General features: G+C 39.1%; 1 protein-coding gene and 1 long non-coding RNA gene across 2 annotated transcripts in view; one reads left to right on the top strand and one right to left on the bottom strand.

The window, feature by feature from the left end:
• The window catches only part of LOC122059680 (ER lumen protein-retaining receptor A), a 20,811-nt gene extending 2,962 nt beyond the window's left edge, over positions 1-17,849 (top strand). The window contains exons 3-6 of the mRNA XM_042622641.1: positions 1,705-1,820; positions 16,695-16,768; positions 16,863-16,926; positions 17,379-17,849. Of these exons, the coding sequence (XP_042478575.1) occupies positions 1,705-1,820; positions 16,695-16,768; positions 16,863-16,926; positions 17,379-17,415 (291 nt within the window). The 3' untranslated portion in view covers positions 17,416-17,849. The remainder of the gene's footprint in view (positions 1-1,704; positions 1,821-16,694; positions 16,769-16,862; positions 16,927-17,378) is intronic.
• Positions 17,850-19,122: 1,273 nt separating this feature from the next.
• LOC122060037 lies at positions 19,123-20,645 on the bottom strand. The gene is made up of 2 exons (XR_006134204.1): positions 20,419-20,645; positions 19,123-19,720 (listed from the first exon to the last, which is right to left on the bottom strand). It is a non-coding gene; the product is annotated as an uncharacterized LOC122060037 (long non-coding RNA).
• Between the last annotated feature and the right edge of the window lie 1,483 nt (positions 20,646-22,128).

Genomic DNA, 22,128 nt, shown 5'->3' on the forward strand with positions numbered 1-22,128 from the left:
CCCCCCCCCCCCCCCCAATGAATAACTTGCAAACAAATGGTGAAACATCCAATGAAAGATCTGACTCTTACACAAGTGGTTGCTAGTTATTATGAGGCATTTTCTGCTTCTAATATGATTAGAGAGGTGGAGCACTGCTGAAGGGGAGAAGAAATCAATACGAATATGGAAATGCCAAACAGACTATAATAACCCCTATAAAACGTAGAGGAAGAGTAACTTGATTTAAGGAGAATTGGGGACAACACTCAAAATGGGTAGTAGCAATTGGACAACTGTTCAGATTGGGTAATTGGACAACTGTTCAGATTGGGTAACTTGAGAATTACATCTGTGGGATTTGCCAGACAAGTAGTGTGGTAGAAATTGGATTGGGCCTCCTTTCAACGACTAATTTTACTACAGGAACACTCTTATTACACAGTTGGATGTAGAGCTAATGTTTAACTGGGGCCCTGAGGATGTCACGAATCTAGTGGTCACCTTTCCAGTGGATGGTTAGAATTACCCTCAGCCATTGCTATCCTCATGCTTAAAAGGGGTCTCTCTTTGAAAAATCAGTGGCACTGATATGAAGATGAAAAAACAAGGAAAAGGCCAAAGTATTTTGAAGAAGATTTTATATTCATAGGACTTCTCACTGCCTGTCTGCTCTCCTGTATGCAGAGGGAGGGTCTGGGGTAGATTAGCTTTGTTGCGGAACAATTCCCCATGGGAGGAGATATTCTTTGTTGCTGATTATTTGGAACTGAATGGTATGAGTTGAGTCGAATGAGGATTTGGAAAGGAAGCAGATGGATCCGTAATTCCATATGAACAAGGCCGCTCATCGAATGCAATCTGTGGATAGTTGTGGCCCATACACATAAGATTGCAGGAAAAAAGTGGGAACGATTGAGAGATGTAGAAGTATCTAATTGCAGCCTCCCCTTTAATGATGCCATCCAATTGCATTTTTTCAGTAACTGAACAAAAAGGGATAGTTGCAGACAAGGTTCCCAATCCCAAAACCAAATTGACTGAAACTAATTCAATGCATCCTTTTGGTTTCTTACACGACTGTCTGTGCCATTTGGAGATTTGATGATTTGGAATGGATGGAGCCGCTAAAAGGCTGAAGACGGGATGAGAGGAAGGCTTGTGAGCTTTTGTTATTTTACAAATATCTCCCCAGTGCATCATTTGGAGAGAACTTGTTTAATTCTTGGCACTTTTAGAGCACAACTATAATTTTACAGGTTTGGCCCTTCATTAGGTTAGAACTATTCTTTATGAGTTATGAGCAAAGAAAAGAGGTGTAAATGCAAGAAATACTGATGAGGACTGGTACCAAAATTGAGCCATAAGTGTGGTTTCTGGCCTTCTATTTCTTTAGTACATAACTACAGTTTGAAGGACCACCAGTTCATTGAGACTTTTGAATTTTCTTCAATAGGAGTAGAAACTGACATCATAATGCTGTTATTTGATGTCGGATGTCTACTTGTACCATAGTAGACCAGGTTCTTGCACATGCTTTCTGGAGATGTTTTGAGATGTTTTGAATTTGAATTGTGTGTGTTTTTGTGTGGACCTGCTTCTTAATTGTTGCACAACTCTGGTTTTAATTTTCTACCCATTAGTCCTTGCTTCATACATCTTTTTACAAAAACTAAATAACTATAGAATGTTCAACCCATCATGTAAGTTATGATTCTTTTGCAGGTTTTATGGGCATTCTCTATATATTTGGAAGCAGTTGCAATTCTTCCACAGCTGGTTTTGCTGCAGAGAAGTGGAAATGTGGACAATTTGACGGGTCAATATGTCTTCTTCCTGGGGTAATGCAATTGACTTTATCATGTTTGGATGGTAGAATTGAATTGAATTTATAAAAATATTATAATTGCTTTTAGTGAATAATCTTTTTCTGGAGATAAAAATGTATTGCGGTTGTTATCTATTGGTTATATTGAAATAATCATCATTCTCAGATTCAGTTATCACCCTAGAGTTTTTTTTTTTTCGTTGATATCTATTGCTTGGGGTGTTAGTTCTAGGGTGCACAGGTCTAGTTTCTGTTGGATGAAGAAGAAGGATTTCATTTTGTTGTTTGGTTCTTAGATGCTTATATTTGGAATTGATTTCAGAAGTTAAATTTATGACGCTTAGATAGAAAAAGGCTGGTCAGTGATTAATTTTTGGGTTGATGAATCGTTTGAACCTGTTCTGTGGTTATGACCCAATGACTTTACCATGTTATGGTTTACTTCCCTAATTTATTAGGTGGAAGCATGTCTCCAGTAAATATGCAGAAATTAGAGCTAACTGGGCTCACGGATGCCGTTGTGTCTGCCGCCCGGGGGGGGGGGTTTCGCTCTTTGCGCAGTCCAAATTTTACCAGGACTAGTCAAATTTCTAATTGCTTCTCTTTTTACCCCTGATGCGTTAATAGCATAAATTACTGATCCATTATGGCTTTAGACAGTGCAAGGCTCTAATGAGGAAACATTTCACTCCCTTAAGAGACACATTCTGTGGTCCCTTACCGGTTCAGTGATTCTAGCACTTTCTTATACTACCTACTGTTTGTAGCTTTCTAAATTTTTAGGGTAGGATTATGAGAATGTTCCACATGATTTGATATGTACGGAGGTACAAATGTTGCGACCTGGTGGTCAAGCGGTTGAAACAGCCTCTTGACATTCTCGGGGCAATCCTTACGTAGTTCTCGCCCTCCCGGACCTCGCACATGCGGGAGCCTCATGCATCGGGTATGCCGTAATAGGACACATTTTGGCATATTAAATGGTTATACTTAAATTTTTCTCCATTTGCATGTCTGGCACTCTGTATGCATTTATTTTACATTTGTATTTTTCTTATAATGGTACATGTTGTGCCTGTGCATCAGAGGGTAGTGCCTCAACACTCATGCTTTGAAGAAATGCTTGTACAGAAAACACCTAAACATTCACTTTTAGGTATATGGGTTGTTCACTAAATAAGTAAAGTATGTCCAACAATAACAACAACAACAACAACAGAGCCTTTTCCCAACTTAAAGGGGTCGGCTACATGGATCCACGACTGGGCAAAGAAAAAACAAAGGAAAGAAAAGGGGGAAAGAAAAAGAAAAGAAACATAGCAACACAACACATCCGGGATATCCCATTTAAATGCGATCGGCAACATGGATCTTTGCCCTCCAAACAGCTCTATTTGATGTCATACTAAGATCCAGGCCTAACTTCTACATGTCTTTCTTTACCAACTCATCAATAGTCATTTTAGGCCTGCCCCTAGATCTTTTTGGTTCCTTCCATCTAGTTATGATCACTCCTCTTTACAAGTTCATTCAAAGGTCTAACGTTGTATATGGCCAAACCGCCTTAAGCGACATTCTCTGAGCTTATCTTGAATCGGAGCAACTCCCAAATCAACTCTAACCCGGTCATTCCTCACTCTCTCTCCTATTTTTGCCGCATATCCATCTCAACATCCTCGTCTTTGCAACACTCAACTTAACTGTGTTACTCTTTTTTACTGCCCAACATTTTGCCCCAAGTAAAGTATGTCCTTATTGTTATGAAAATAGTTGAGAAGAAGAATTAAGAGAGTGATTTGGCTTATCAAAGATGCCAAAGGTCGATGTTATTTATAATGTGATAAAAATGGATTATAGATAAGGTATGCTTAGCTAGGGCTGAGTCATAATGCCGTCACAGTCCTTAGCCTACATACAATGAATCTTGACGTCTAGTATCCTTAACAGCCCCTGAAGTTTGTGTATAGATATCCCGCATGGGCAACTTGAATACAATAGGGTGGGGACTTAGAAGTCAATCCTTTAGCGAATACATCAGCTAGCTGGTTCTCTGAAGTGACAAATGAATGCAAATTGAGCCTAATTCAAATTTCTCCTTAATGAAGTGTCTGCCAATCTCAATATGCTTGGTCCTGTCATGCTGAATTGAGTTATGGTCTATATTGATTGTTGCCTTGTTATCGCAATAGAGCCTCATAGGTTCCTTTGATGTTACCCCCAAATGTTAAGCCAGATAAGTTCACACACGCCTTGTGCTAAAGCTTGATACTTTTTTTTGGGTGAATATAAATGCATTAAAAGAAGGGGGAGGGAAAATACAGACCCGAAGGGGAAATTAAAAACCCTTATAAGGGTAAAAAAAACCCATTAAGAACTACAACCTAAGCCCAGATGGGCAACAAGAAACAAATGACTCATAGACATGTTCAATACGACACAAAATCCTACATGGGATTAAAAAACAAAAAGCAAGGAGACCTGTAACAAAGCAAGGGCAACCAAGACAATTCTAGGTAGGGTTCCACAAACCCTAACAAACATCTCAACACTTCTTCTATGCAACCGCCAAGACGAGAAAAGCACCGTCGGTAAGAAGGTAGCCACGGCGGAAGGGCGCCTAATGTAGGAGTAGATTAGAAGAAACTAATCCCTACAATTTATAAACCTCAAACAAGACAAATAGGGCTAGGGAGTGTACAAAAACCTAAAAAATTGAGACTTTTGACGGACGGTTGATGAGATATTTACCTTATTGATTTTCAGACCTAGGAGAGAGAATCTGAAGATTTTTGCAAGAACAACAATTGGGTGATCTGAACAGCTTCAAGAAGAGGATTGAGTAATCCTATCGTGCCTTCTAAACAACCTTAACAGTAGCTCCTTGATCAAATTCATAATAGAGGAGAAGAGAGAGGTTGCATAAAGAAAGGGGGGGGTGAGAGAAGAAGAATCACACGGCCCTTAGACTCTCAAACATTCTAACTCAATTCATCTTTTTTCAAATCTGTCTAATTAGAGTACATTAGCTCCTTTACATAAAGAGGGCAGACTAGCAGTCATAACTTAACTAGGAGTTACTCCAAGTAGGACTAGACATTACATAATAGGAGTTGGACTCCATATAGGATTAGGACTAGAACTTCAACATGGAGGAGGACTAATTAACTAATAATAGGGAAACCTAAACTGACTAAAATTGAAATAACAAAGGAAATAGACTCAAAATAGGACTCTATTTAAGCTAATGAATCAAATCCCGTTTTCCTACTTTCTACCCATATTTTAGGCCTATTAAAGTGGTTCATTATAAAGAAAACTCATGGGAACCAAGGCCCAACATATACATAACCCAACTCAAGGCTTGTTTGCAATAAAATAAGCCCATTAAGTAACTTATCTACATTAGCACCGGCCTTGCCGATGGCAATGATAAAGCGACTGTTGGTTGAGCGAAGCTAACAGCCTTGCAGGCTGTTGCCATGCAGCTGGCAGCAAATCGGGGGTTGGCAGAGCAAGCTAGATGGATCAGGCGGGTGGTTGGCCTAACAGTGTTGGCGGCCGAATGACAACAGGCCAAGGGGGTTGGCTGTCGACCAAGCGGCAGCTGAGGGTGCCGACAGTGCAAGACGACAATTGAGGAAAGAGCAGTCGAACATGGATGGAGGCGATGAGGCTCTTGACCGAATGGGAATGGCGACCTGTGGTGTTGGCAGCCAAGGCGCGACTCCGACCGAGAAACATAGCTCTAACAGAGAAAGAATAAGAAGCAAAAGGGAGTGGAGGAAGAAGAGAGAGGGTGAGAGGGGGAGGCTGGAGAAGAGATGCAGAGGCCTTGGCTTGGCTGGACCGAACCGACCCTATTTGGAGGCCTAAGCCAATACGTAACCAACCCAAACCGATTTTCTGGTTTGGCAAGGGTTGTTAGGTTCCATTTATTCCTTTCTTAGAATTATTTGACACTCTTTGTTTTAGAAGTAGATACATAGGAGTAGTATTTTGATTTCCAGTTTTAGTTTATTTCCTATTAGAACAAGTTTCCATTCTTGAGATGTATTTCTCTTATTTATATGTTATCAATGGACAATATTGGTTAGATTTGGAGAATTGAATGAATTGAGTGAGAAATTGCTTATCGTGAGTGTGGTGTGAGTGCTGTCTGAGAACCCCCTTCCCTTCTTCTTCTTCTTCTTCTTTTTTTCTTCTTTTCCTTCTTACCCTTATTTTCCCTTGCTGCTCGAACCTCTGTTTCTGGGTGACAGTTGCAGCCCTAGTTCAGAGGCTCTATCTCCTTCTCCTTTGATCTGTTTGGACTGAGACTTTGGTAGAGGGGTCTCTACCTATAGGCGACCAAAACCCTGGAGTATCACTTCCTGGAACTCCTCTTGCTGTGAGATTCGAACTGACTTACAGATCTGGTCTCTGCTTATCGCCTGGAGAAGTTTCAGAACTTGAATACTTAACCAAAACTTGCTGTTTGACATCGATGAGGTTTGGATTCGATAGCCTGGAGATATTACATGAACCTGTACGTGATCTTCCATGAGATGGGTGACCTTGCTTGAGGAGCTGGGTCCATTTGAAGATTGCTGCTGCCACTGGTTTTGTTCTCTATTGTGACCAAAGGTTGAAGATGAACAACCTTCTTATTTGCAAACAAACAACTTGCTGAAATTATATATTTGCCCTCTACTAATGTTGAGTTCTCTTTTAGCCTATTTTTTATGTCTTCTTACAGAATTGCCCCACACTTTAATAATAACTTCCTGATTACATTCCATATTGTCTTATTTTTAAAAGGTGTGGTTTGCTTCTATAATTACAAAATTGCCACCTTCCTTTGAAACTTCAATTCATTTACAGAACTGCCAATTCTTTGATATTTGGTTGTTGCATTCTTGAGTGGGTCTATAAGCGAACCGAATAGGGTTCTCCAACTCCGGTTCTGCATCAGAGAAAAAGAGAAAGAGAGTGGAGGAGGAAGAAGAGAGAGGGAGGGAGCATCCTGGCTGTTGTGAGAGCAGAGGTCGAGGAAAGTTTCTCGCTTAGGATTCACTTTTTTTTTTTTTTCTTTCTTTTCGAGGACTCCAATCTGCTTTTGATCAAAGCTTGATACTATACTTCTGCACTAGATCTAGATACTACTGATTGCTTCTTGATTCACCAAGTAACCAGATTACCAAGGAATGTACAATATCCTAAAGTAAATTGCTGATCATCAACAGATCGGCCAGTCAACATCACTACAGCATTCCAACTTCAAATTGTCGTTGTTGAAGAATAAAATGCCCTCCCCTGGTTCTGATTTCAAGTAACTTAGTATCCAGTACGTAGTCTCAAGATGATTAGTTTGGGGATCGTGTAAGAAAAGACTCACAATACCAACAACATAAGCAAATCTGGCCGGGTATGGGTGAGGTATGTCAATTTGCCAACAAGTCACTGATATTTCTCCTTGTCTACTGATTCACCCCCTTTGCGGCTGAGTTGATGATTAACCTCATTGAGAAGGTATAGGACATATTTTCTTTGGCAAATGAAGATCCCTTTTTTTGAGTGGGCCACTTCAATCCCTAAAAATCATCTAAGAGATCCTAAATCCTTGGTCTCAAACTTCATACACAGCTGGGTTTTCAACAAGGAGAAGAATTTTGCATCATCATTCCCTGTTATCACTAAATCGTCAACATAAACAATAAGAGTAGCAACTTTTCCACCCTTGTAATTAACAGACAAGATATGATTAGCACGGCTCTGTTTGTACCCAAACTGTAGCATTGCCTTCTGGAATTTGTCAAATCAAGACCATAGAGGGGTTTCTGTAATCTATATACTTTTCCAGTTGTAGATGATGTGGCAATGCCTGGGGGAATATCCATATACACCTCTTCTTCGAGGTCACCTTTGAGGAAAGCATTCTTAACATAAAGTTGTTGGAGACTTCATCCAATGTTTGCAACATAGGATAGCGATGCCCGAACAAAGTTCATTTAAAATGTGTCCTGATAAATTCCCTAGGTATGGGTGAAACCTTTGGCAATCAGTCTAACTGTATATCTCTCAATTGTACCATTTGCCTTCTGCTTTATTGTGAACACCCATTTATAGCCTACTGATCTCTTTCCTTTAGGCCGAGGAATAAGCTCCTAGGTTTCATTCTTCTTCAAAGCTTCATTTCCTCCATTATAGTGTCTTTCCACTTAGGATTTGTGATGGGTTCTTTCCAACCCTATGGGATAGATTCCGAGGACAAAGAAGAAACAAAGGCACGATAGGAAGGAGACAATGATTGATAGAAGATAAAATTAGAAATAGGGTGTTGTGTGCAAGTTATGACTCCCTTTCTAACAGCAATAGGGGCATTGTCAGACGAAGAAGGATTATTGGATGTCTGAGATGAAGGAGTTGGATCTGGGAGCATAGATTGGCGTGGTGGAGTTGAGATGGGCTAATCTATTTATCAAGAGTATGTAAACAAATCCATTTTTTTGGGTGCTGGTGGAACCTTTTCAATGGCATGAATAGTGGCTATCTCCTCCCTAAAGCTGAACAATGTCAACAACCAGAGAAGGAAGATGTTCCTCAACACTCCCCCCCCCCCCCCCCAGCGCGTGAAGAGAAGACTGGTAATAAGATTCATCTTCATGAAATATAACAAACATGGTGAGCAGTTAGCAATGGGAGGGAGGATGATAACATTTGTATCCCTTTTGAGAAGCAGAATACCGAAGAGCCCTCGAATCTAATTTGGATCGAGAGGGAGACGATTTGTGAGCAAAGCACACACAGCTGAATACCCTAGGAGGAAGGTGAGAGGCAAGAGAGGAGTCTGAAAGAAGAGTAAACGATGTTTTTAAGTCCAGGACACTGGAAGGGACCCGGTTTATAATGAAAGCAGAAGCAAGGAGTGCATCACCCCAGCAGAATTTGGAAACTTGGGTATTAAACATCAAAAAGTGAGTGACCTCGAGGAGATGTTAATTCTTCCTCTTTGGGATACCGTTTTGCTCCCGAGTACAAACACAAGATGCTTGCGACAAAATACCATATTCATCAAGGTACTGAAGTTATGAACCATAATGTAGGACTAGATTTGATAAGCCAAAGTAAACCCAAAACTGCAGGAAAATTAAACCAAAGAACAACCAATAACCACCCAATGGTAGATATCAACAACAGTCCAAAATAATCAATTAACAGTCCTTGAAAAACCAGAATTATCAGATCCAGAATCTGGAATTTTGGAAAGCAGAGTTTGCATCAACAAATAGAATATCCAGCAGCAGATTTAGAACATGGAATAAGGTGTGATCAGAATCAAAACATCACAGGAATAGCAAACCAAATCAAAACTCGATTCTGGACAGCAAGTTCTGAGATCTGGCAGTCAATCCTAACAACTTCAGAAACTTCAACAGAGCAGTATTTAAGGACCTAACAAACATAATTAATCACCGACTAGAAGTTCCAGTCCATTGGAGAACAAGGGCAGCAGTCAACTTCAACACGGAATGAAAAACAAAAAACAATTCTGGATAGGGAACACTATCGGCTAGAATTATAAGAAACCCATAAACAGGCCAGAAAATGGTCTGATTAGCACCAAACTGTGATCGAGTTCCCTTCTGGTTCAGCCTAACACTTGATCAAAATCTCAGGGCCATCGGATGGCCAAAACTTCCCAAACATAAGAGGCCGACAGTGGAGAAGAACAGAGAATGCAACCCAGAAATTCTGCAGAATGTTTAGAGCACTTACCTGATTGGCTGAATGATGTAGAATAATAAGAAATCCAAAAAAATTATGAAGATCCACTTGGACTTCTTGCCGCAGAGTCCCTAGGCCTTGATCAAACACAAGGAACAACCATAACAGCTAACGGCAGCAGCAGCAGCAAGGTTTTTTGTTCAACATAAATCGTGGGGCTTAATGGGAGCCCTCTCCTTTATTTATAATAATGATGGGGGGTGATTACAATTTAGTAACTTCAAAGTTACTAAAAAACTGAAATAAAGATTACTAACATCTGGTTACTAAATTTGGAAAAGTAAACTAGGAAATAAAACAACTGGAATTAGAAACTAACTTATGACTGGAAATTAAAAACTAACTAGGTACTGGAATTAGAAACTAACTTATGACTGAAAATTAAAAACTAACTAGGTACTAAAATTAGAAACTAAATAACCCCATCTAAAAAGGACACTATAGAAAAATGAAACAAATCAGTGAATCTCGTATGCAATCTTAGAACCCTTCTTTTAGACCCATAAAAGTGGTCTATTACACTCGAAACACTTGGGATCAAAAGCCCAACATGTATAGAACCCAACCTTAGGCTTATTCCTAATAAAACAAGCCTAGTTTGGTGATTAATTTGCATCAACTCTCCCCATCTTGAAAAAATTCGTTCTCAAATTTTGCAGTGAAAAGGGGGAAACATATGAGTAGCAGATTTGACCATCCCCAAACAAATTTCTAGTTGCTTGTAAACTTTCAGAATGTAGTCTTCAAGGCGTGGAGCTTTCTCTTCAAAGAACCATGATGGCACAACAAATTCTATATGCTCGACCTCTGAATCAATATCAACTGTGAATGTCATGTGCATAAAGTCATCAACGTTGGTATCCTTTTCATCAAGGATTGAAGGAACAAACTCTTCTTTTTCGTCATCAATCTCAAAGACTTGTTCTGGAGTGCTTTCATCCATTACATCATCGTCCACGGCTTCAGTATTGTGTACTCTGATCTCTTCAATATAGAACTCTTCAGTGGAATCTTCCAACTCTTGATCTTCTGTTTTTGAAACTTCAATAACTATCTCTTCTTTTGTAACATTGACTTCAAGTTCTTTTGGTTTAAATAGAGGTATCTTCACTTCACCTAGAGGTGTTGTGGCTCGTGGGGGTGCTAAAGTGTTAGGTTTAGTGGTTGAAAAATTTTTCTTGACCTCCCCAGCTTGGTAACCAAACCTTCTACTTGGTTGTGCCATAAGTTCCTCTACTTGAAGAGCCTTGTCAAAGCAATCTCTCACTGTATACACATTAGCAACACCAATTCCCTATTAATTTCAGTTCGCAATCCCAGTCGAAACTGAGAAAGTAATTGCCTCTCATTCCCTCTAATGCCTGTGTAAGAATAAAGTGCATCAAATTTGTTCATATACTCTGCCACAAACATATTCCCTTGACGAAGAGAGTTCAACTGGTCTTATATGCGAGCCTTAAAGTTACGTGGCAAGTACTTGTCAGACAGTTCTTGCTTCATCTCCTCCCATGTAGTAGGTTCTCTACCACGGTCTTCCAGTTCACACTCATTAGCTCTCCACCAATCACAAGCAGCTTCAACTAGCTTACCACGAGCTAGTTTAATTTTTCGTTCCTCAGATAGGTCACAGTAGTTAAAGTAGTTATTCAATGCAGCTATGCAATCATAAAGCAATTGGGGGTCATGTCTACCATCAAACTCCTTCAGATCAAGTTTAACCTTCTGTGAATCTTTAGAGTACCTCTGATATGTGGGACGTTCAGTCTCACAGTAACCCCTTATGTGTTCCTTCAAAAGTAGGTTGCACTACAAGAATCCTCTGTGGTGCTCTCAGATTAGAGATAGGTCTTCTGTTTGCTAACTGAGCAGCTATGTTCAATGGAGCTTCCACTTCAGGTGGTGTATGAGAGCCACAGGTAGGTTGTTGTGGTTGGGTCTCCACAGTCAACAACCTTACATTCAGTTCAGTTCGCAAAGCTTGTTGTTCAGCCTTCAGTTCAGTTCTCATATTCTATAGCATCTCCATAATAGAAGCTAACGTGGGAGGGTTGTTCTCAGCCATGCTCTGATACTACTTAATGTAGGACTAGATTTGACAAGCCAAACTAGACCCAAAACTGCAGGAAAATTTAACCAAAGAACAACCAATAACCACTCAGTGGTAGACAGCAACAACAGTCTAGAAAAATCAATCAACAGTCCTTGAAAAACCAGAATTATCAGATTCAGAATCTGGAATTTCGGATAGTAGAGTTTGCGTCAACAAATAGAATATCCAGCAGCAGATTTAGAACATGGAATAGGGTGTGATCAGAATCAAAACATCACGGGAATAGCAAACCAAATCAAAACTCGATTCTGGACAGCAAGTTCTGAGTTCTGGCAGTCAATCCTAACAACTTCAGAAACTTCAACAGAGCTGTATTTAAGGAACTAACAAACATAATTAATCACAGATTAGAAGTTCCAGTCCATTGGAGAACAAGAGCGGCAGTCAACTTCAACACAATAAAAAATGGAAAACAATTCTGGACAGGGAACACTATTGGCCAGAATTATAATAAACCCAGAAACAGACCAGAAAATGGTCTGATCAGCACAAACTGTGATCGAGTTCCCTTCTGGTTCAGCCTAATACCCGATCAAAATCTCAGTGCCATCTGATGGCCAAAACTTCCCAAACAGAAGAGGCCGATAGTGGAGAAGAACAGAGAATGTAACCCAGAAATTCTGCAGAATGTTTAGAGCACTTACCTGATTGGTTGAATGATGTAGAATAATAAGAAATCCAAAAAATTTATGAAGATCCACTCGGACTTCTCGAATCCCTAGGCCTTGATCAAACAAAAGGAACAACCATAACAGCTAGCGGCAGAAGCAGCAAGGTTTTTTGTTCAACATAAATCATTGGGCGTAATGGGAGCCCTCTCCTTTATTTATAATAATGATGGGGGGGGGTGATTACAATTTAGTAACTTCAAAGTTACTAAAAAACTGAAATAAAGATTACTAACATCTAGTTACTAAATCTGGAAATGTAAACTAGGAAATAAAACAACTGGAATTAGAAACTAACTTATGACTGAAAATTAGAAACTAAATAACCCCATCTAAAATGGAAACTAAAGAAAAAGGAAACAAATCAGTGAATCCCGTATGCAACCTTAGAACCCCACTTTTAGACCTTTAAAAGTGGTCTATTACACTCAAAACACTTGGGATCAAAGGCCCAACATATATGGAACCCAACCCTAGGCTTATTCCTAATAAAATAAGCCTAGTTTGGTGATTAATCTGCATCAAACCATCCATATATTCGATCCCATTATCGCTCCTCAAAACTTGAACCTGGGCATTGAACTAGGTCTTGATCATAGTGTGAAAAGACCAGAAACAAGAGAGAGCCTCAGACTTAGTCCGAAGAAGATAAACGCAAGTCAAATGAGTGCAGTTGCCAATAAATGTAATAAACCATCTGAATTCTGAACCCACCCCTAGCAACAGTCTTAGAAGGTCCCTATAAATCCAAATGAATAATTGAGACAGAAATAGTACTTTTATTTTCATTGGGAAAATAAGGAGATCTAGTGTGCTTAGTGAGAAGGGTCACCAAGGTGGCAATGCCAGTATGCCACTGATGTAACTGAGTTAGAGCACTGTTTGCACAGGGAGTGTGAGCTGAAACTGGTGAAGATGGTGCATTAATAGCCAGATCCAAGTAATACAGCCCATACGCTAGAGAGCCACCATCTGTTCTGAAAAAAAAAGAAAAAAAAAAGAGAGACCTCAGCAGAGGAAGAACCATCAATAGATTCAGACAAATGAGCTTGAGGGCAAGAAGGCCCTTGTTTCCCACCACGTCCGCCCCCTTTTGGGAGACCATGAATCTTCCAACAGTTCTTTGGTGTGACGGGGACATAACAATAATCACACTTAACCAGGTTACGAGCAGGAGCAGCTGGTTTATTGGTGATGTGAAGGTCCACCTTTGTAGTAACCAGTTCGGAGTGAGTAGGTGCAACAATAGGCATCATAATGGGGCGGTGACATTCCTCATGTTGGACCAAATTGTAAGCTTCAAGGAAGGTAGGGAATTTTATCGCAACTAAGAACCTAAATGCGGATTTGATCATACTCCAGGTTTAGTTCAATGAGAAAACCATACACTTGTTCCATATCACACTCCTAAAAGGAACTGGCATCAATAGTACATACCATGGAAACTGAATGATAGAAGTCCAATTGTTGCCAGTGTATTGAGAGTGGAGTAGTAGGTAGGAAGTGATAACTCTTTTTGCATGGTCTCACGAACTTGTCGGCAAAGTCTATATATTTGAGCATAATTATTGGGCTGTGCATGTCTGTTTAACCATATGTGAGATAATTGGTCCCATTTAGCTTGGTAGGTCCAATCCGGAGAGCAGGGTTATGGCCATGGGTTCCAAGACGACCCACCACACCACCCTCAACTCTCTCTATAATGGTAGCCCTACATTTCGCCATTAAAACAAAGTTAATAATAAAAAAAATGAAGAGATGAGCACTCACAAGCAGAGACAACTCCAGTTGCAGCAGTAAACTAGATAAAAGGACAACCAAGAATGTGATAATATCAGTAGCAAGAACCCAACATGATAAAGCCACGTGCAAGTGCCGGTAGTGGCGTGAGGATGCCATATCGAGGACACATAAAGAGGTTGGAGACACCCAAGTGAGTGCATAGAAGTCGTGGTTGAACTCGATAGAAGGCTTAAAGTCTAAATAGTCACCAGCGCTGACTATTGTCCGAATGGAGGGCCTATCAAGGCCTGAAACTGATCACAAAGAAGGTCAGAGAGCCTACTAGGGCTTATGGAAGCGTGAAATCATTAAAAAATAAGGACAAAGGCCCTGGTGGGGTTGGTCGAGTGTTGGCAGTGAGCAAAAACAAGGGCAGAGGCCTTGTCGAGGCTGGTCATGACTAGGCGAGGACCAAAAAAAAGGGCAAGCACAATTGGACGACGACAAGAGAGGAGATAGGGAGCCTCGTCGAGCCTGGCAAAGCCTGGAATTGAGCATAGGAAGCAACAGGAACCAAGCGGAGGCCTCAGGGAGGGCTTAAGCACAATTGGGAAGGGATAAAGGGCCTTGATGGGTCTAGGTGATTACAGGCGGTCCGTTCTTCCTTGATCGCAAAGGAACAGTAAGGCCCTGGTGGGCCAGGTGGGTGGAACAGTGATAAATATGAGTGTCTATGGCACAAGGGCAGGGGCCTTATTTGTCAAAGTCAAGGCGAGTAGGGGCCCTATTGATTGGAATAGATGAGGGCCCAGTGGCCAATGGGTTGATGCGTAAATGTTTTTATATTTGTTATTTCATTTACTTAAAATATTATTCATAAATAAGAAAATACCCCCTATTTGAATCGAACAAAAATAATTTAAAAATCAAATTCCAAAAGGATAAAATGTCAACCCTCTAGTTCAAGAACAAAAACTGGATTTTTTTTTGTTTTGGGGTAATTTTCAACTTTCAAATGTTAGGGTTTTTCCCAATTCTGAAAATTTTATAAATCTTATCATGGTAAAACATTGCTAAAAACCAATAGTCAGATAAAATAATCTTTTGTTTTGATGTCCATAAAATTATTTTTATTTAGGCGATTTTAACAGTATTCGCTCACTTTAAAATAAATTTAACCAGAACATAACTTTGTCATTACAACTCAGATTTAAGAATTTTAAACTTTTTGGAAATATGGTTTTGTGCTATACCTAATACAAAAAGTCTCATGTAAAAATAAAATCATTTGACCACTCAAACTTATTTTAGAACAAGAGCATTTCTCTAAATGTTGATTTTTTATGACTTAATGTGATTAATTGTTGATTTTTGATGATTTGATGTGGTTTAATGTTGATTTTTGATGACCTAATGTGGTTTAATATTGATTTTTTATGATACAAGGTATATGTAGCATGCTAAATAATGTTAAAAAAGAGGGAAAATAAAAGATAACACTTGGTTGCCTTGTTCACCTTAAGGGATGCGACTTGTTGCCTAAGTGCATAGGCAGCCCTCCAAAGCCTTGGTTCGCCTTGGCACCATGACAACTATGATGCTCGGCCTTGGGAGGCCGAAGCCTCGAGTGTGTAGGGCTGACCTTTGGCTAGTAAAAAAAAATTGAAATACCCAAAGTATTGAGCTTTTGATACCAAGTTGAGAGGAAGAATTGAGAGAATGATTCGGCTTGTCAGAGATGACACAGGCAGATGTTATTTATAATGTGATAATGGATCACAAAGAAGGTATGCTTAGCCAGGACCGACTCATAATACTGTCACAGTTTAGTCATGAACCTAGATGTCTAGTTGTCTAGTCTATCCTTGACTAAAACCGGACAATATTGAGCTGGAGTAGCAAAGTTGAAACTTGGAAGCCAGTTGTCACACCTACTGCAAAGTTGTGCATATATTTTAGCAAAAGCTCATGCCAAGGCCAAAAGATCAGATAATCTAGCTAGTGAATCCACCAGCCTCTGTTCCTCAGTGGCTTTTAGTCCAAAGTACCTATTTGTTCTTCCTTCCCTCTTTTCTCTGCTTCAATCATGGGGTCCTTTGGCTTATTTGGGTGTTTATTCTATTCATTTTTCTTTTCTTTTATCAATAAAATACTGCATTTAATAACAAAAGGGAAGTTCATCAAAGATATGTCATGTGCTAAAATCCCTGCCAAACCTAGACCTTTCAAACAGGTTCTCTCCTAGTTCAGCATTGTGTAGGATGACTCTGCTAATTTGGTCTGTCCACTACATAAGGGTTGATTTGGATTTCTGATATGGTTGGTCCTCTTGTCTCTTTCAGCTTTATGGCCTACCATGTAGTGGTCTTTTCGCCTTGCACAAGTTTCAATCTTTTCAATTGAAGAATGGGAGTCCAAGGGCTTCCGTTTGCACTTTGGGAAATGCCATTTGGCTGGATCTATAATTAGAGTTGTGAAATGGACAACATAATGTGCCATTAGACTGAAAATAAAGCTGCTTTGTGGATCAATTCTATTTCACCTAGCTCTTATCCCTAGTTGTCTATTTGAGTGGAAGTCTTTTTTCTCGTGTTCTTAATCCAGGTCTTTTTTTCTGGTGCAGGGCTTATCGTGGGTTCTACATCCTTAATTGGATCTACCGTTACTTCACAGAGCTACATTTCAGTCGATGGCTATGTAAGCTATCTAATACATATAGGTTAAAAATAGTACTTTTTATGCAACTAATTATGCATATTCTCATACTCCTTTCTTATGAATTGAATTGCAGCCGCGATATCTGGTCTTGTCCAGACAGCTCTTTATGCTGATTTTTTCTATTACTACTTCATGAGGTAAAATAGCAAAATATTTCATTGCTCTTTAGGCTCTTCATGTCTTGACGTACATTGCACAGAAGGGGAAATATTTTACTTTCCTTACTATCTGGTCTTGTCCAGGTGACTCTTTATACTGTTGAAGTTGTGCCCCTCACTTCCAACCATGGTTTTAGGAATTGGATTTGGATTGCTGATTCTTGAGGAATCAGAACGAATCCAGCTGATTCAAATTGGGAATTTGTACTTGATTTCTAGGGTTCAGGTTGGTTCCCGGCTGAATCAGAATCAGCAGTGGCCAATTCCATTGCCGATTCCGTTTACTTGAATCATGCTTCCAACTAAACAAACTTTATAATTAAAAAATCTATTTTCCATTTTTTTTTTTAATTTCTGCCCATTTTACATCAAAACAAAGGCTTCTTGAGTATGGGATTGAAAGTTCTAACTCCCATTCAATTGTCTTGCAGCTGGAAGAACAGTGCAAAGCTTCAGCTGCCTGCTTGAATTAATTGAGAATGCATACTGTGTTATGAGTTATTGATGATGACGGAAATGTGACGGTCTGGAAGCTGTTATGCTAACTTTTTGATTTCTGAGGTGTTGGTAGTATCGTTTTTCTGGAGACTGCACATAGCAGGGAATGATTCAGGTTTAAGTTCGGACGGGGATAAAAGCATCATTTGTACCAAGGAAATATTAGTAGAGATTGGTTGATGCACCCCACACTAAGTTGTAGATATACCAAAAACCCCTTCATATGGAGGGGATAGCTTTGAAGTGTAACTTGCTTTCAATTAAGCTTCATTACATTGCATAGGTGGTTAGGTGCTGTGATGGATGTGGAACTTGTCATGAAAACGGAGTTCATTAACATCATTCAAAAGTGTTGGCGAGGACGAGTAATTCCATTATGGATGTCAAATTAACATTTTATGAAATCTCTCTCTCTCTCTCTCTCTCTCTCTCTCTCTACCTGATTATTTTGGGGAAGTAGAGTTGGGGCATAGAGTATCTTTTCACAGCATGGTTTAACTTTCTATGTATGGGCGTGGGGTACGTACGTTGGGAGGTAGTTTTCCTTTTACCATACTTTTCATGTACAGATTACCGGAAAAAAAAACCGCACAGAAGTGTGTGCTATGGAAACGGTTTTGAATATAGAAGAGCAGCAAATAGAGAGGGGAGGTTCAGAGAACTTTTTCTATTTTCAAATTAAAGAAACAGTATTTGAATCTTTAAAAATTAGCATTTTGTTGACAAAGTTAAACAAAGAAGAAAGTCGAAAGGATATTAAATAACTCCAGCAACCATCCGGACTATTCAGAATGTCCTTGCTATCCATCCACACTCCAAAATACTTCTGGCTTTTGATTCTAGCATGTTTCTTGCCAATTTAAAGAGAAAATGAAATTGAGAAGATAAAAGAATCATGATTGCCCATCCTGCTGAATGGGTATAGTCACCATCCATCACAAATAATAACTGGATGATCCACATTTAGCTTACCAATTATAACATGAGGCAAGAGCCGATGAAGGATCAAATCTCTCAACGTCGCCAACAGGCGACTCCTGTACACTGTACCCTTAGATACATCTACTATTCTGGTCTTGAATTTAACCATTTTGATATGTACATATGTTATTGACCTTATTAATAATATCTTCGGATGAGCTGCTAGTATTATTAGTCGAGGAAAATATGCCTCACTATAAGCCGATTATATAATGGCAAGAAATTACATTCTGACAACGGTACTAAATCATGGCTTTGGAGTCCCCTTTTTTTTATGTCTACAAGTTTATGTTCATACCATATTTTTGTCTCAGGCCTACTAACAAATTGGTACTATTGTTACGTAATCTATCCTCCATGGTGATGAACAAATAGTATCGTATTAAGAACTCTAACCGTGAAATTGATGTTCTAAGTTACTTCAATTAATGAATTTTTGTTGTTTCCATTAAAAAAAATCTCTCAACCTTGGCCATATATTTGCATATCATATTGGGGATATTATGAAAGACGCATCTATTGCGTGAAAGCCATAAGTAATACATGGTGTAGCAGCAATGGAGAAAAATTCGAATCTTGTCAAATTGTCACAAAGTCACCTAGTAGCGAAGGAGTCAAACAACGAAGAAAAGTGGAGGAATTCAGTAAAGTATCTCAACGGCCCAGTGGCCCAGCCATGTCAAGTGAAAAAAGAACTAGATAGAAAAGATGCCAAGTAAGTTTCATTTTCTAAAGAGAAATTTACAGCGCCACCTCTTGGAGAATGTCACAATTATAAAATCATCCCCTCTATTTCACCAAATTATACTTAGACCCCTTACCATCAGTCATGATAAGGATTACTATGAAATGATGTTTTTGCCCTTATGCGTAAAACACTGATTAGTTACACATTTTCATTATTCTAAAAATACCCCTCTTTATCATTTTACCATTTCATTCTCCTTATCTCTCTCTCCTCCTCTCCATACACCTGCGACAACGGGTTCAAATGAGTTACAGCTAAGATAGACAGGATAGTTGCCCGCATATACTTCTCCTTTCATCTCCGGCGAGAAGTGTACTTCCCATCCCTGCCATCATAGGTCGCCGGCGAGAAGATTTGTTTGATTTGTTTTTTTTTTTTCCTTCTCTGTTTTCCACTCTCAGGCTTAAGTAAGTGCTACCAAATTCCATCTTCTGTGCTTAGGTTGTATGTAAAAATGGATCGGAATTACATGTTGAAGAGGTGGAGTAAATCTTCTAGGTATGGGAGGCGGGGCAAAATTCAATCATGCAATGGAGTTGATGGAATCTGCAGTGAAGATAGAACACAGAAAAAGAGCGAGAGAGGGGTTGGGTAAGGGCTTGGAACTTGCAAGACACCAACCAATGAATAGTGTCATAAGTTGTACAAGAAGAAATTGTCAAAAAAAGGAAGAAAGAAACACTGAATTAAAGAATAAAAGAAAAGAGATACTTTGAAAACAACTGAACATGGACACAAGAAGAAATTGTCAATGATGCTCCATTTTATCATAAAGTCATCTTGAGAAAATCAGAAGGAAAGAAAAAGCAGGAAGCAGAGATCCAAAACTTTAGTCATCTTAAGAAATTCAAAAGGAAAGAAAAAAGCAGAAACCACAGATCAGAGATCCATGAACCATTGTAAGAAGGCATTTCTACCAATTCCATTCTCAATAGTCAAAGCTCTTGAAATAAAGAGAAATTACATATGAATATTTCTCAAACTAGAACCAATCTATACCTAAAACAATCAAATGTTAAAACCATAACAGAGGACATACAGGGACGAAACTAACTAATTCAAAACAGTGAACATAGTAGCAGTTGCCACCTACAAACAATCAAATGTTAAAACCATGGCAGAGGGCATTGTCGGTCTGCTCCTCCTTATGCAGTACATCAGTATACCCAAGAGTAACAAAACAGACTAATTCAAAACCAACACAGATCAACCAAACAATTAAAAACCAAATAAAAGAAACAAACCTTCCCATGACTGTTTTCCCAATACTCTGCCCGACCTGGGAGAACTTCTTCAGTCCAAAAAGTAAAAAAATCAGTTGCCGCCTGAAAGGATGGATCTCTTGAGCAGTGTTGAGCTAGAACATGATCAACTGGGGAAAGGGGTTTCACCCGGTCGCCGTTGCCTAAACGATGGCCGGTGGTCTAGATCCCACGATTTGGGAGAACGGTAAATTTGGTCTTAGAATAGGAACAAACAGATCTATCGATTTGGGTGAAAGCAATAGTATCTTATTCTACAGGTATTGTACGTACTTCATATTTCATAAGGGTATTTTGGTATTTAAAATAAAATATGATTTCTGACTCAGCATATAAGGTATATTCCTTAACAGTGACAGAGGGTAGGGGGTCTAAGTATAATTTGGTGAAATAGAGAAGATGGTCTTATAATTGTAACATTCTCCAGGGGTGGCGCTATAAATTACCCTTTTCTAAATTACAAAGAGGACATAAGGGATTGACAAGAATAACTTTAGCTAATTTATCTCTAGGAAATGAGTTTCCACAGAATATTCTAAGTTTTGATGCTTTGTGATCTCTTGTCTGTTGATTTGGCAATTATGTCCCTTTATGAGTATAAAATTTTACCTTTTGGGACCATCCAATCCTCGTTATGGTTGTATGACCTGTATCTTACAGTAACAATTGGATTTCTGTGTATTTTTTCAAATTTTTTAGGCTGCATTTGGTAACACATTTCATGTCAAAAACGGAAATTTCAGTTCGTATCAAAATGTTACTTTTTTTTTTTTGAACGAAACTAGAATGATGGAACTACCTTTTGTCGTTCCGTCAATTCTCATTTCTACAATTTTTTTGTCACTAGGCTGCGTTTGGTAACATTCCAGAAAAACGTTTCTAGAGTTTTTTCGTTCCCAATAAAGCATTTGGTGCGTTTATGGTGTGTTTCCTTTTTTTCTTTTTCTTTTTTTTTTTTTTTTTTTTTTTTAACAAAAAGTTAAAGTAAAAAACAGTAGAAACGAGAATTGACAGAATGACCTTTGTCATTCCGTCCCAATTTCATCAAAAAAAAAAAAAAAAAAAAAAAAAAAAAAAGGCATTTTGACACAAAAACTGAAATTTTTTCGTTTTTGACATGAAACGTCGTTTCTGTTCCACCAAACGCAGCCTTAGTGTTTCCTCGAATTATGGCATTACAAGTACTGTTCCAAAATCAAAGGCGAGGAGTCTTGCAAGGCCTGCAACAACCACTGGCATAAGAATATAGGAAAATAGAAGTATGAGTGGATAGTAGAGAGTGATTAGTTGTCTGTTATGTCAATGTTTGTTAAACTTGATGTAATTATGACTTGAACCCCAAGGGGTAGTTGGCAAGGGACCTTCACCCCTGAAAGCGTGTGGTTCTGGATTCGACTCCTCTTACCTCCTTGGGCTAGTCAAGTCCGGTATGACCCGATCCATGCAGTTGTGAAGTCGGTTTGACTCCGCAAGACTTGTCAAGTCGAAAGCTTGGAAACCTATTATTAGCAGAAAAAACGGATACAATTATAACATGTGAGAATGCTTATGTAATCTCTGCGGCTAGTAGAATAGCGTGTAGAGCTAGAGAATGTAAGATATCTCAAACTGTTGAATCGGATATAACTTTCGCTTTTGCGAAGTATTTTCTTTTTTTCTTATCAGGAAAAAAAATGTTGCAGAAAAATATAT

This window comes from Macadamia integrifolia, chromosome 13 (assembly GCF_013358625.1).
Source record: "Macadamia integrifolia cultivar HAES 741 chromosome 13, SCU_Mint_v3, whole genome shotgun sequence".
Classification (NCBI taxonomy): Eukaryota; Viridiplantae; Streptophyta; class Magnoliopsida; order Proteales; family Proteaceae; genus Macadamia; species Macadamia integrifolia.